This window comes from Nicotiana sylvestris, chromosome 1 (assembly GCF_000393655.2).
Source record: "Nicotiana sylvestris chromosome 1, ASM39365v2, whole genome shotgun sequence".
Classification (NCBI taxonomy): Eukaryota; Viridiplantae; Streptophyta; class Magnoliopsida; order Solanales; family Solanaceae; genus Nicotiana; species Nicotiana sylvestris.
In genome coordinates, this window is record NC_091057.1 from 122,993,021 (window position 1) to 123,007,330 (window position 14,310).

The window sequence follows — 14,310 nt, forward strand, 5'->3', positions numbered from 1 at the left end:
TTTTTCAATGACTTTGCAAATGATGATTATTTTTTGATTGCCAATCCGAAAAATAACTAGCCAATGCTATTTTTACGGTAAATTGAGATGCCAAATTAAGAGTAATTGTTGATTTAATTCGAATTGGATTAAGGTAAAAATGATAATTGAAAAGTTAACTATACAACACTCCCTAAGAATTAAAAAAACATTAAGATTTTTAATGTGCCTAATGAGAACGAGGGAAGTACACAAATAACCCTTGAAGTGGGTCTACCTTTAAGTTTAACAAGCATTGCACCTCGGTTGTCCAACGAGCAATACTTTAAACTTTTGGTCATAAAATTCTGCCCATAAGATATGTGGAGGCCAAAAGTTAAAAATCACCCCAAAAATTGTCATAATTCTGCAATTTTTGAAATGAAAATTGTGGCTGCCGGCCTGTAGGCTACGGATGATCCATTGGGTCCTTCCAGTAATCAGAAAAGAACACACGAGGGGGCCCAAAACGAATGAGCCAATCATAAGCTTTAATTTCAATCACAAACGAGCACACCCAATAGATCATTCTAGAACCGTCCACGTGTCCTCACCTAACCCTCAACCTCCCCTCTTATCTTCTCTTCTTCTACTCCTCCTCCTCCTCACTCCTTGTTCACTCCGCTCTAATCCCCCAAATCATCAAATTCCTCTCTTCTAGGGTTAGGGTTTCCTCCAACCTTTACACGCACAAGTTTACACACCGATAAATTCAATCTCTTTGTATTCAATTGATAAATATGGCGTCTTCAACAGCTCAAATTCACGCTCTTGGAGCCACATATTTCACAACTTCCTCTTCCAGTAGAAAACCCTCAAAGACAGTGTTTTTAGGTCAAAACCTAAACAACAGAACCCTAGCGTTCGGACTGAAGCAGAAGAAGAGCAGTAGCAGCCGGAGAAATGGTGGTGGTCACGCGCCGCTGCGGGTGGTGGCGGAGAAGGTGGTGGGAATTGACTTGGGGACGACCAATTCCGCCGTGGCTGCTATGGAAGGAGGGAAGCCCACCATAGTGACCAACGCTGAAGGGCAGAGGACAACACCTTCAGTGGTGGCTTATACTAAGAACGGGGATAGGCTTGTCGGGCAAATTGCGAAGCGTCAGGCTGTGGTGAACCCGGAGAATACGTTCTTTTCGGTGAAGAGATTCATAGGGAGGAAAATGAATGAGGTGGATGAGGAGTCGAAGCAGGTCTCGTACAATGTTATTAGAGATGAGAATGGAAACGTCAAGCTCGATTGCCCTGCCATTGGCAAATCATTCGCAGCCGAAGAAATTTCAGCTCAGGTATATATTTAATCTTGCATTCTCCTTCATAAACATGTATTAACGCTTTAGGATGCTTTTGGTATGAAGTTAGTAAAAAAGTTGATAACGTATGATATTACAAGGTGTTGGATAAGGTATGAGGATAGGGTTTAACTTAATATGTACTAAAGACTGACAATAATATCTTTTTTTTTGTCCAAGTCAATAATATCTAAGTATTGATTGAAGTAAGAGATATGGAGCAAAAGTAGATTTATTGTAAAAGAACATTATTTTTTTTCATATGATATTACAAGGTGTAGGATAAGGTCTGAGGATAGTGTTTTAACATAATTTGTATTAAATATTGGCTTTTGAGGTATTGTAAAAGAACATTATTTTTTCTTCATATGATATTATAAGGTGTAGGATAAGGTATGAGGATAGTGTTTAAACATAATTTGTATTTAAGATTGGCAGTATTGAAGTTTTGATTAAAGAGATATGGAGTGGAAGTAGGTGTATTGTAAAAGAACTTTTTTTTTTTCTTTTTGAGAAAACGTGTTCCAGAAAGGCAACCATACACTGTTAGACTGTTAGTCCAGGAAAATATGAAGGAGAAGGTAAATATTTTCCTAAATAATCTTTTACTCCATGCAAAAAATGCCTTTAGTATAATTATTTTCATGATTCGAGATCCTGATGTTCGTTAATTCACAGGGCGTCTGTTTTTCATTAAATTGTTATTTCACATGGCTTTTGCTGGAGCTGTGTGAGGAATATAATTTTGCTGTCCAATAAAGCATTATTTATATGAGGTTCAAAACTGATTAGACAAGAGTTTATACAGAGGCTAGAGCATCCTGCCATATACTTATTTTCTTATGTTTTTATTTTTAATTCCATAGTTAAGTCAGCTGGCAATTGTTTAGGGATGTTATTGCTTGCAAAACTAAGTTGACTGACTAATGCTTTTACTCCCTTTTCTGGTTTAGGTCTTGAGGAAGTTGGTGGATGATGCATCCAAATTTTTGAATGACAAGGTTTCCAAAGCTGTTGTCACAGTTCCTGCATACTTCAATGATTCTCAGAGGACAGCAACAAAGGATGCCGGTCGTATTGCTGGATTAGAGGTTCTCCGGATAATTAATGAACCAACTGCTGCCTCCCTGGCTTATGGTTTTGAAAAGAAGAACAATGAAACTATTTTGGTTTTTGATCTTGGAGGTGGTACTTTTGATGTATCAGGTAATAATGGCACTATGGTTACCCACTGTCGTTGATTTCATATTTTGAGTTTATCGATACTGATGCTTTGCATACAGCCACAATTTGAAGGAGAGGATTAGCTTTAAACAAGTTTGTAGGGATAGTTATAGAAATAAAATAAAAGTATTCTACAAGTTGCTGCTTATTCTTTACTGCTGTTTATCGTGTAGCGTTTTGAGCTTGAGCTGTATGGTTAAAAGGTTCATAGGAATGGGCTGATAGCTGCCAAATTTAAATTGTTGATTCTTTATTTAGTAATGTGACTCTCTGTGCTGGTTTTTCCTCACATGTAGCTCTCTTATGTAGTTTAGGGGATACTTTTATAAGATGTCTCTATCCATGTCTTTGTGCGTACTAATCCCTGGGGCAATTGGACTAATATATTTGCTTGCAGTTCTTGAGGTTGGTGACGGTGTTTTTGAGGTGTTGTCTACTTCTGGTGATACCCATCTTGGTGGTGACGATTTTGACAAGGTTTGCATCTTTTCTTTCCTACCAACAAAATGTTGTTGCGACTTGATTGAGCAATCTAACTCTAAACCATTAGTACCTGCTAGAGGTCACTTACAAGTGTTTCGTTCATGCAGAGAATTGTTGATTGGCTTGCTTCAGATTTCAAGAAGAATGAAGGTATTGATCTTCTGAAGGACAAACAAGCTCTTCAACGTCTGACTGAGACTGCTGAAAAAGCTAAGATGGAACTGTCATCACTGACACAGACTAACATCAGGTATGTACTGTGTTTCAACCTTCATTTTGTTTTTGTCTTATCCTGTTGGGGCTTCTCTCTCTGTTGATATTGAAATTATATATTTTTGTTTTGCAGTTTACCATTCATCACAGCCACTGCAGATGGTCCTAAACACATTGAGACCACTATCACACGGGGTAAATTTGAAGAACTATGCTCAGATCTGCTTGACAGGTGTCTGCAATAGAACATACTTTTGTAGCTTATCAATTTTTATTTTTTTTTAAAAAGTTGGTGTGGCGTTTATGAGATAAGGTCTTGATGTCAGTTTTTTTGCTATTGTTCTGCAATCAGGCTTAAAACTCCTGTTCAGAATTCCTTGAGAGATGCCAAGCTCTCCTTCAGCGATATTGATGAGGTGATCCTTGTTGGTGGTTCTACACGTATTCCAGCTGTTCAGGAACTTGTTAAGAAATTGACTGGAAAGGACCCCAATGTTACAGTAAATCCTGATGAAGTTGTTGCTCTCGGTGCTGCAGTGCAGGTGAGATTGTTGTTCCTCGTGCATCTTGTGTTCTTGATTTGTATTTTGGTGCACCTCTCATTTTCTCATTTTTGTAGGCTGGAGTATTGGCCGGAGATGTCAGTGATATTGTTCTTTTAGATGTCACACCGTTGTCCATTGGTTTGGAAACACTTGGTGGTGTGATGACAAAGATCATTCCAAGAAATACAACATTACCTACCTCAAAATCAGAAGTATTCTCTACTGCTGCTGATGGTCAGACAAGTGTAGAAATTAATGTCCTTCAAGGGGAGCGAGAATTTGTTAGGGATAACAAGTCTTTGGGCAGCTTCCGGCTTGATGGTATTCCTCCCGCCCCAAGAGGGGTTCCACAAATTGAAGTGAAATTTGATATTGATGCCAATGGCATTCTCTCCGTCACTGCTATTGACAAGGGTACTGGGAAGAAGCAAGACATCACCATTACTGGTGCCAGCACATTGCCCGGTGATGAGGTATGTTTTTGACTTCCAATTGTACTAGCACCAAAGTCTCTTTAGCAATTCTAGTTGGATTATTGGGCAAAGAGCTGTATAGTGCTTATCAGCTGCTGAAATTTGCTTTCTCTTTCCTTTTTGTATTTTTATTTTTTTTTAAAAATACTTTTGGTTGTCCATGAGTGGTATGTTGCATGTCATTTCATGTAAATTCCCCTTACTGCTCATAAGTGATGGAATATCTGGTTGTGTGGGAACAGGTTGAGAGAATGGTTAAAGAAGCTGAAAGATTCGCCCAGGAAGACAAGGAGAAGAGAGATGCTATAGACACAAAGAACCAGGCTGATTCTGTTGTCTACCAGACAGAGAAGCAGCTGAAGGAACTTGGAGACAAAGTACCAGGGCCGGTGAAAGAGAAAGTTGAGGCTAAACTTGGAGAGCTTAAAGAAGCGATCTCAGGGGGCTCAACTCAAACCATGAAGGATGCGATGGCTGCCCTTAACCAAGAAGTAATGCAACTTGGTCAGTCACTCTACAACCAGCCCGGTGCTGGAGCTGCACCAGGTGCTGGTCCGGCACCTGGCGATTCCGCTGGTCCTTCAGAATCATCATCAGGGAAAGGACCTGATGGAGACGTAATTGATGCTGATTTCACCGACAGCAAGTGAGCATAGAAGAGAAATTTTGAGGCTATATTTAATTTTCAGCTTATTATACTCTTACTTAGGTTGTGTATAAGGTTTTTACTTTTGCACAATTACGATTTTGGGGGACAATTTCTGGTGGTTGGGGTCTGCGAAAAAGATGATTCATACAGGAAATAGAGGTTAGAAATGTTGAGTTAGGTGGCTACTCTTGCTTGCAAGATGAAACAGTGTCAACCCCATGAATATTTTTAGAGATGTCACCAGTCGTACCAAAAAGTTAGAGATACTGCTTTTCTGGTTCTCACCCCTACCATCCCCAAACTTGATATTTAGGGGTACTTGTGGATCGATTCCTAAAGCTCCTTGTGCTTTTGATTACTTGTTCTCTCAGTCTCAGACTTGCTGTTGTTGGAGTTATTGAATTTGAATTTAATTCTTACTAGTTAGTACCAACAATAAATTAGTGTAGATTTCTTTTTCCAAGCTCGTCTCACAGTTCTTGTTCGTATCTGGAATCGAGTATTCATTTATGGACAAAAGCTTACAGAATTTGTATATTTAAATACAATATGGCAGCTTTAATATTCTACCGCTGCACTGAGAAAAGTCTAAAATACGTTAGCTCAAGCTTAATGTAAGTGCGAAATAAATGTCCCCGAGGGACCTATCACAATTTCAATGTTCATTATACAACGTCCAAGGTAAACACAAAAGATGGATGTACATCACTTTTTGGTTATAGAGTTATTTTTGACTATACAAAAACGTATGTCAAATAAATAAGAGAAGCTCTTTCAAAACATATGTGCATGAGAAGGTAAAGTTGTTGTCTCCATTGACTCACACTACAGAAGTTAAATACAGAAACAACTGCGATTTGTAGAGCGGATAAGAGTCTCAACTCTCAAGTATCCCCCGAGGCAGCCATATTGGAGAAGCGAGGACTCAGTGGTATGGGACTCGGAGAAAGACTACTGGTTCTTCTTTCCACAGAATAGCCACCTGGAGAAGGACAACCATTTCCTATCTCCATAGAGTAACTGCCCGGCGATATACTTCCATTTCTCCTTTCCCCACAATGGCCATAGTCATCGTAGTGCATACATTTCGTACAACAGCCACTCCCACGGCTGTGTCTAGCGGGTGATTGATAGTAATGTTGATTATGATCCACTTGATACCTTAAGCCCTCAGCTCGGCCAACAGACCTAACAGAAACAAGCCTTTCTGGCCCTTTGAGTGGATCACCAGGACCAGGTGGAGGTTTGCTTAACTGGTACCCGTTGTAATTTGGTTGTCTATAGTTGTAATAGTGAAGGTGCTGCTGCTGCAGTGATTGAGGGGTATGATGGAAACCGTGTTGCTGCGGGCTAGTGACATTGTAAAAGCTAGGTGAGCTCTGAACTTTGTGCAATTGACTTCTATTCTGAAAAATACTTTGTAACAAAGACTCTTGGATTACACCATCAGTAGTGCAACTCTCAGGAGATCTTGGTGAAGAACAAGCAGAGGAGATGTTAAAAGAAGCATGACTTATGCTTAGAGGTGGTACCCGAATCCCTGCTTCCCTGGCACGGATTATACCATTAATGGCATCAATATATCGTTGTTCTAGAGGTTCTGGTGGCGTTGTATGGTGGTCTACCACGACGGGTTTTGCTGGGAAGAGGAAGGCACGAAGCCTCGGGATTCCTGCACTCTCACAACGATCATATTCATCTAACATGTGGCGTAGATCCTCGTCTGTTTTTACTGAGATCAAGGCATCAAGATCCTCATGTACTAACTGATATTTGAGAACCATATCACCCTCAATTTGGGGAGTAAGCTTCTTCATAAGTTCTGTAATGTGAAGGACAAATAACGTTATTCCCTTAGAGAACTCTTATTCAACTCAAGAATTTTAGGAAAAGAGACTTTAAATATGCAATTATATTTCCTTGAAGTTAAGAATCAATGAGGCTGAAGCCTGTTTTGGGTCTTGTCAATGATTAATGGCTGTTTGAGTTAAGGTACATGCCAAATCTATCTGACCTTACTATGTCATTCTCTAGAACTATCAAAGGCAAAATAATGAATAAAGATGAACAAAAGAATTACAGTATTCATCATTTTTCTCTTTCCTCTTAATTTGGATCCATGCCAACTTGCCAATGAACTTGATATGAATTGAAAAACTTGAAATTGTTCATCATTAAAAGTCCAATTAAATACATGATACAAATCAATTCATGACTCAATTCCCTCAAATATTGCACATTTTCATGAATAGTGAATTTTTCAAGATAACAACTACGTCTCAATACCAAACACCATTGACCATATCGAATATTTACCTGAAAGTTTAATGTCCCGAGGAACGGAGATAACACGTGTCTCACCACCAACATACTTGAGGTGGCCATCAGCTGGCTGAGGAAGAATTTTTCCTCCATGGCTACATAGAAATTTAATCCTACTCTTAGGGGAGCTTGGTGTTGACCCAAGTGGTGAACCACATAAAACAGGTTCCTCCACCATTACACCTTCCATTGGCATTTTCAAACCAAATGACAAAACCCCAACAAGGAAAAATGAAATAAAAAAAGGTAAAAATTGTATATACACAAAGAAACAAAAGGAGAGAATTGGAATTAGAATAAGAATATTATGTTTCAATAATTGAGATGACAAAGAGAAGAACATGAATGGATTTGTGTATTTATATACGTAGAATTAGTTTCATCTATTTTTGTCACAGGCCATAGATTTGATTGTCTGGTTCTAACCCAATGTGAAATAACATAACAATTAATGAAGGGACTTTCTGGTATATAGGATAAACAAAGGTATCCCTTAATTTGATTACTTTAATGGTATTTCGGATTATTCTGAGGATTATTTCGTTTTGATTTGGATTTACAGTGGATATGAAGGGATAAAATGGATTTAAAATTTTCCCTTCTATTTAGGAAATTTAAGGATGATAATATGATTCAGTTGCCTACATTCATTGAGTTCCTCTATGGAACGTATGATATTTATAGAGTCGTAGTATTGTATGACACCTATTTTGGAATAACAGTTAAATGGATAAGATATTTTATTTTACACATTGGATAAAATTGAAACGATAAAGCACAAAATGGTCAAGGATTTATGACAATGTGTACTTATCCTTTTAACGGGAAAAATGACATTGTATAGATACTCTCAAAATAATAACGAAAAAATATATATTTTTGTATATATATATTCGGTATATTATATACAAAAATTATACACTTTTTTAACTACCGAATATAAATAATTTCTAGCGCGGGCTAAAAATGATAATACCCCTTTTAACAAATTGTTACAAGTGAAGAAGTTGAAAATAGGGTGATATAAGATAATTATCTTGTAGGAGTTAGAGGTAATTAGACGCGTTCCTATTTCCGATTAGTGAGGTATGTCAATCATTTCAACACAATTAGGATGCCGATAAGTATTTCTTTATCAATTTAATACGTATTCATTACTTAATCATTTTTGTCTTTCTATGTGGGAAAAAAGCCTATTTTTATTTCTAAAGTTGTCTTGAATTTTTTTGTACACAGCTAAATTTTACGAATAATATCTTACCCTTACTCTTCTATTATTGTTCGGAGTAAAATTATACTAATAAATTAGTCCCTGTTGGTCGTCTTGGACGAATAGTGACTATTTGAATTCCAAAAGTAACTCATACGATTCTTAAGTCCAATATTCTATTTATGATGGTGGTGTTAAAATTGATTTCTCGAGATAATATTGAAATGTGGATCTTCAAGTCTAGCCATTGTACAATTTCTGAATAGATACCAGAGTTTCCATCTCAACTTTTTGTTACTATAGGAAACCAGCCCAGCTAACTCGATTTCCTAAAGAAAAGCAAGCGGGCTCTTCCAAAGGAAATTCAGAAATAGCCAGATTTATAACTGATAATTGAAAAATAACAATAGTTTTAAAAATAACTAAATTTTAATTACTTTTTCATGTAAAGATAAAATCTGAATAAAATCACTCTTGAAAATCCAAAACAACTTCAACATAATATTTTACATGTGAGATTGCAACATAATATGCTGCAACTTTATACGCAGGAGTTCCATAATCCAACATATTATGTTAGAACTTTTCGTGCTTCAGCAAAACAATAACTATTTTTAATGACTTTGCTAACGCTGACTATTTTTTAATTACCTGTCCGAAAACTGGCTAGCCCGTGCAATTTTCACGCAATATTGAGTACTTGCCTCTAAACTCTCTCTATTTTTAAAAGTATATAAGTCTTGGTTCAGATCCCTTCAAACTTCCATTAGCTTTCGATCTAGTTGCTTTCTAAGTCTTGGGGTACAATCAGGTGCGGAACTAGAGTGTCCGGAGGAGTGCGTTCGGCCGAACTTAGTAGCTTTGGCTTGAATTATGTATAAATTATTAATTTAAAATCCACTAACTTGAAACGATTAGAATCCCGAATACATAAGCTTAAAATCCTGACTCCCCTCTGGATACAGTATGGGGTAACTCTATTTCATTCAGACTTATATAGATGGGAAGAAATTACCGACTAAGTAGTATTTTTTGTTTTCACTAGAACTTGAACATGATATTTTCAACTTTATTGATCATGTTTGAGCCCAATTTTATGTGGGCCTTTCAAAAAATTGTCTATATTAGTAGATCGTTACAAGAAAGTATTTTTAATAACCCTAATTTTACTATTTCTTCAAAATTGACAAGAGTGTAGAGGCAGAGTTCTAGCTTTTGAAAACGCCATGACTGTGAAGATCAATGAGTACGAACTGACCTGCCAATGTCAATACAAGCTCTACGATGTCATTCTGGATGATGAAATCGTAATCGAAACGACTGTCACTCATGATCCCGCTATTGTATCCTCATGGATCGACAAAACCGAAATCTTAAATGAATCCCGCCTCCACCGCTTGATTGTCGGCCTCGACATCGAGTGGCGTCCCAACTTCACCGCCGGACAAAACAACCCCGCCGCCACCATCCAACTTTGCGTCGGAAAATCCTGTCTCATTTACCAAATTATCCACTCCGCCAATATTCCCCGTCGACTCCGCCAGTTCCTCCAGAAAGAAACTTACGAATTTGTTGGTGTTGGTATTGAAAGTGACGTGAAGAAATTGAATCACGATTATGGACTTTTAGTGTCGAAGAAGGTTGATCTCCGGAAGTGGGCGGCGGCGGAGCTGAAGAAGAAGGAACTTCTCACGGCGGGACTGAAGGATTTGGTGAAGAAAATAGTGGGAAAAGAGATTGTGAAGCCCAAGAGTGTGACTATGAGTGCTTGGGATCAACGCAGGCTCAGCCCTAAGCAGATATGTTATGCTTGCCTTGATGCTTATCTTTCTTTTGAAATTGGGAGGATCTTAAGTGCTTGGTATGATTAGAACATGTTCATATGTTTTCCTTGTGACTACTCCATTGCAAATAGCATGTTAGTTTTAACTGGAGATCAGTAAAAGTAAGATAGAGATCTTTATAGAGTTATTTTCTTGGGCACAAGAAATTATTCTCTCTATTTTATTCATTTCAATTTACTGACGATTAGTTTTGTTATTCACTATAAATATTAGTTTAGTTATATGATCTTTTCGTTGGAGCTTGGTGAATGAAATTGGTGTATTCTTATTAGACATCTATAGTGAGAAAAGGATAAGACTCAATTAGATAACAATGTTGTAGAGCTCACTCGATTCAAATTTGTAACACTGAACTTTAAATTGTGACATTTTATTCATCAAACAGTATTAACATGAACTTTTAATGAAGACTAGAATAGGTAACCTTACAAGTGTTGTACGTTATACGTTTTGGTTAATGGATTGTTCAAAAACAAACTTTTTCTCTAGAAATGTTATTTTGTGTTGTCTTGATGTCGTTTGGTAGGGTGTATAAGGCCTTATTTGTTCGCATTTAATGGAGCTTTGAATCTTAATTAATCAGATCTTAATCATCAAGTGTGTTTATTTTTTTACTTCAGAACCACTTAATTGGTCTGAACAGGTCTGTATGATTAAGATCTATAATAGATACTTAATTTCATTAAGATGCTATCATCCATATTCATTATTAATTGTCGCCACAGCCAACCATTATCAACTACCATCATGCTACCACCACAACCATAATCGACTACCACCACTCTCCATCCGCACTACTCCCACCACCATCATTCTCAACCATAAACAACACTCATTCACCCCAACTACCGCAACTAACCACCCCATCACCATCAACAACCATAATCGGCATTGCCCTTCATTATAAACTACCCCTACCCACCATCACCTTCCTCAATCACAACTACCACCACCATCCACCATTATTAACTATCATCACTCACTACCACTATCCTCAATCATAATCGCCACCACTACTAATCACCACTAGCTACTACCCTGAACCACCACATCAACCAAACCTACCACCAACCACTGTCTCTAGTCAGCATTCACAAGCACCACCGTTTTCCATCACCACCAGCAACTACTATATTTTAAAAAAATTATTTATTTTATTGAGAGAATATTAGATTAATTAATATTTCATTTAAATTTTATGTTTATTAATTTTCAAATAAAGATAAATTTTATATATTCAGATGTTCAAAATCAAACAGTCTTAATCATTTCGTATTAAGATTTTAATGCACATCTTAATATTTAGATGTGTATTCAGATTCAAATGTCTTAATCTTAATACACATCTTGATATTCAGAGGTGTATTCAGATTCAGACGTCTTAATCTTAAAAAAAACAAATGAAGCCTAAGAATAGTGCGGAATAAGGTGTATTAGTGATGCAGAGATTAGTAATGCAGATATTATTTCCTATCTACTGTTTGGTGTGATGTATTAAAAATTATAATGCATTGTATAAATTTTAAGAAAAAGAGTTGTTTACATAAATGTCTCCATATTCTCTAGCTTTAAGGACTTTAAGGCAATTTTGTCTTTAACCATATTAATGTATGCATTAGCCTTGGTATTACTAATATCATGGTTTTCTATGCATTACTTATACATAGGATAATACCAAGTATGATGTCATGGGTGTTTATCGGGCGGGCTGTTCCGGGCTGGACACGGAAAAAAGCAGCTTGTTCGGTTATCGTTCCGGGCTGGTTAGTGGGTTGGGTTTACGGGTTGTTAGGCGGCTGGAATTTTTCAGGTTTTTTGGCCCCGTCTTGGTTCACGCTTAATAGGTCCGGACCGGGCCGGGCTAATTTTTTTTTTAAAGTATATTTTATTTTTCTTATTCTATGTTATTGATACTTAAGTGTTTGTAAACTTTAAAGACTTAGAATTAAACTTTAAATTTTGAAGTTTAAAGTTTTAAATTTGAAATTTGAATTTAAAATTTTAAAAATTGAAATTTGAAAGTAAGTGGCTACAAAAAATTATTTAATAAAACTAATAGGCAATATGTAAGGATCAAACTCCAAAGACTTTTATTTTATATTTTAATTGAATAATAAATACTTCAAATTAATTTGCAAGTTCTATTTTGATTTTTTTATTTTTGAACTTTGTCGCACCTCCTTTTTACCCGCGCCACAAGGGCGCAGAGGGAGTTTTTCCAATTAAAGGACAATCGAAACGGGATTTATTTATTTAATTCAGAGTCGCCACTTGGGAGATTTATGGTGTCCCAAGTCACCGATTTAATCCCGAATCGAGGAAAAGAATGACTTTGTTAACAGTCCGTGAACCAGAAATCCGGATAAGGAATTCTGTTAACCTGGGAGAAGGTATTAGGCATTCCCAAGTTCCGTGGTTCTAGCACGGTCGCTCCACTGTCATATTTGGCTTAAATATCTGGTTTTATACGATTATGAACTTATGTGCAAACTTTAACTTTTAGCCGCTTTTATTATTATTAAATTTTTTATTATTATTATTATTATTTTTTAAGAATGTGAACATCGTTTAAAACCTGTCTTTGGATTGCGTCACATGAAATGCACCTGCAATCCGGAACACATTTTATTCAATGTTTTGGGATTTGAATTTGGGTCGCATGAAATGAACACCCGAGTTTAAGAAGGTAAGATTATTAAAATGCGTGCCTAAAACGACTAGCGCGTGATTATTTTGGAAAAAGCCGTGAATTTCGCTAAGCGGCCGATTCCGAGTGCTAAGTAATTAATACATACATTTGTGAGGGCCCCGCAATCTATACGTTTTACTAGGCGAGACTCATCTCATTTATTTTTAAATGGACAATCCTAAAATGACTACATTTTTTCTATTAAAATTAGCCTCTAAAACTAAAGAAAGAAAATCCTAATTAATTAGGAGCTTTCAGAAAAATTAAGAAAACATAACATACTAACTGTTACATTAAGACAAATATTAATGGAAAGAATTTTACTAAAAAAAAAAGGAAAATTCGAAATTATAAATAAAATAAGAGATTCGACAACTAATATTCAAAAGAAATCAAATATAGCTAGATTGAAGCTCGCATTGTTATAAAAAAAATCTATTGGAATTAATTATTCACAACCATTTGAAACTAGATTTAGCCATAATTGCTAAAGCTCATTAGAAAGTTTATTAAACTTAGACATTATCTAGTCTTGTTTGAACTCAAATTACGCCTTAAATAAATTTAACTACCCGTTCACGATTAACCTATTGTTGACAATATTAAAACCTTCATAGCTTGTGAATTAACCTGTTTTGCCAAGCCGATTCACTAAAGACCAACTTATGTTATTCTCCTCTTATTCCAATTATTAAACAGTTTGACGGTAAGGAGCATGCTTAAACATATACTATCTAATAACCGAACTAAAACAGAGTACTATTTAGTACATCACTATAAGATGCCTAGTTATGCAAAGCGATAGAAATTTATAAAATAATAATACCTGAAATAGCCTAAATACAATCAGCAAAAGAAACAAGGAAAAAGCTAAATTAAAACTTCAAAGTTCCATTCTTCATATGTCTTCATGCTTTCACATTTTCAGCTTGCAATAGCTAGTATTACAGTCGTGTACCTGGTATTGAATACAAGAGAAGAGGAAGATGAGAATCAGCAGCAGTAGTAACAATACAGCAACAACAAACAACCAGCAGTCAGAAAACCCAGCAGTAGACTTGAAAACCAAACAGAAATTCCAGCAACCACTCAATAAAGCAATAACAAAGGACCAACAGTTAACTCAAGAAGTCAATTGAAAATCCCGGAAGCAAACAGGAGGCAGAGATCACACTCAGGAATACACGGAAATAGTATTCGGATATTTTAGGAATCCTCTTCCTCAAGATTAAAAGTATGTTCTTATATCCTCTTTAGTTCTGAAATTTTTTATCTCCCCCAAAATTCTTCTTTTTTTGTGTCAAATGAGTCCTCTTTTATATCCAAAGCAAGACTCCTCCCTTTTTCT

At 36.4% G+C, this 14,310-nt stretch overlaps 3 protein-coding genes across 3 annotated transcripts; 2 read left to right on the forward strand and 1 right to left on the reverse strand.

Moving 5' to 3' along the window:
• Window positions 1–621: 621 nt before the first annotated feature.
• On the forward strand, window positions 622–5,316 carry LOC104225008 (stromal 70 kDa heat shock-related protein, chloroplastic). The gene is made up of 8 exons (XM_009776756.2): window positions 622–1,307; window positions 2,264–2,516; window positions 2,932–3,011; window positions 3,125–3,267; window positions 3,364–3,462; window positions 3,583–3,772; window positions 3,850–4,248; window positions 4,491–5,316. Exons 1-8 carry the CDS (start codon window positions 759–761, stop codon window positions 4,896–4,898), a joined length of 2,121 nt encoding a protein of 706 aa, XP_009775058.1. The 5' UTR covers window positions 622–758; the 3' UTR covers window positions 4,899–5,316.
• Window positions 5,317–5,512: 196 nt separating this feature from the next.
• On the reverse strand, window positions 5,513–7,702 carry LOC104224999 (uncharacterized). The gene is made up of 2 exons (XM_009776746.2): window positions 7,214–7,702; window positions 5,513–6,719 (listed from the first exon to the last, which is right to left on the reverse strand). The coding sequence occupies exons 1-2, from the start codon at window positions 7,560–7,562 to the stop codon at window positions 5,782–5,784; spliced, it is 1,287 nt and encodes a 428-aa protein (XP_009775048.1). The 5' UTR covers window positions 7,563–7,702; the 3' UTR covers window positions 5,513–5,781.
• A 1,953-nt stretch (window positions 7,703–9,655) lies between these two features.
• On the forward strand, window positions 9,656–10,300 carry LOC104225044 (3'-5' exonuclease-like). Its single transcript, XM_009776806.1, has one exon. It carries the CDS (start codon window positions 9,656–9,658, stop codon window positions 10,298–10,300), a length of 645 nt encoding a protein of 214 aa, XP_009775108.1.
• The last annotated feature ends 4,010 nt before the right edge of the window (window positions 10,301–14,310 follow it).

Excerpts from the sequence above, each read along its gene's own strand:
- LOC104225008 (XM_009776756.2), top strand. The coding sequence starts at position 759 with ATGGCGTCTTCAACAGCTCAAATTCACGCTCTTGGAGCCACATATTTC. Across the intron at positions 2,517-2,931 it reads TGGTACTTTTGATGTATCAG|TTCTTGAGGTTGGTGACGGT; the intron begins GTAATAATGGCA and ends ATTTGCTTGCAG. Across the intron at positions 3,012-3,124 it reads GTGGTGACGATTTTGACAAG|AGAATTGTTGATTGGCTTGC; the intron begins GTTTGCATCTTT and ends TCGTTCATGCAG.
- LOC104224999 (XM_009776746.2), bottom strand. The coding sequence starts at position 7,562 with ATGTTCTTCTCTTTGTCATCTCAATTATTGAAACATAATATTCTTATT. Across the intron at positions 6,720-7,213 it reads TCGGGACATTAAACTTTCAG|AACTTATGAAGAAGCTTACT; the intron begins GTAAATATTCGA and ends TTCACATTACAG.
- LOC104225044 (XM_009776806.1), top strand. The coding sequence starts at position 9,656 with ATGACTGTGAAGATCAATGAGTACGAACTGACCTGCCAATGTCAATAC.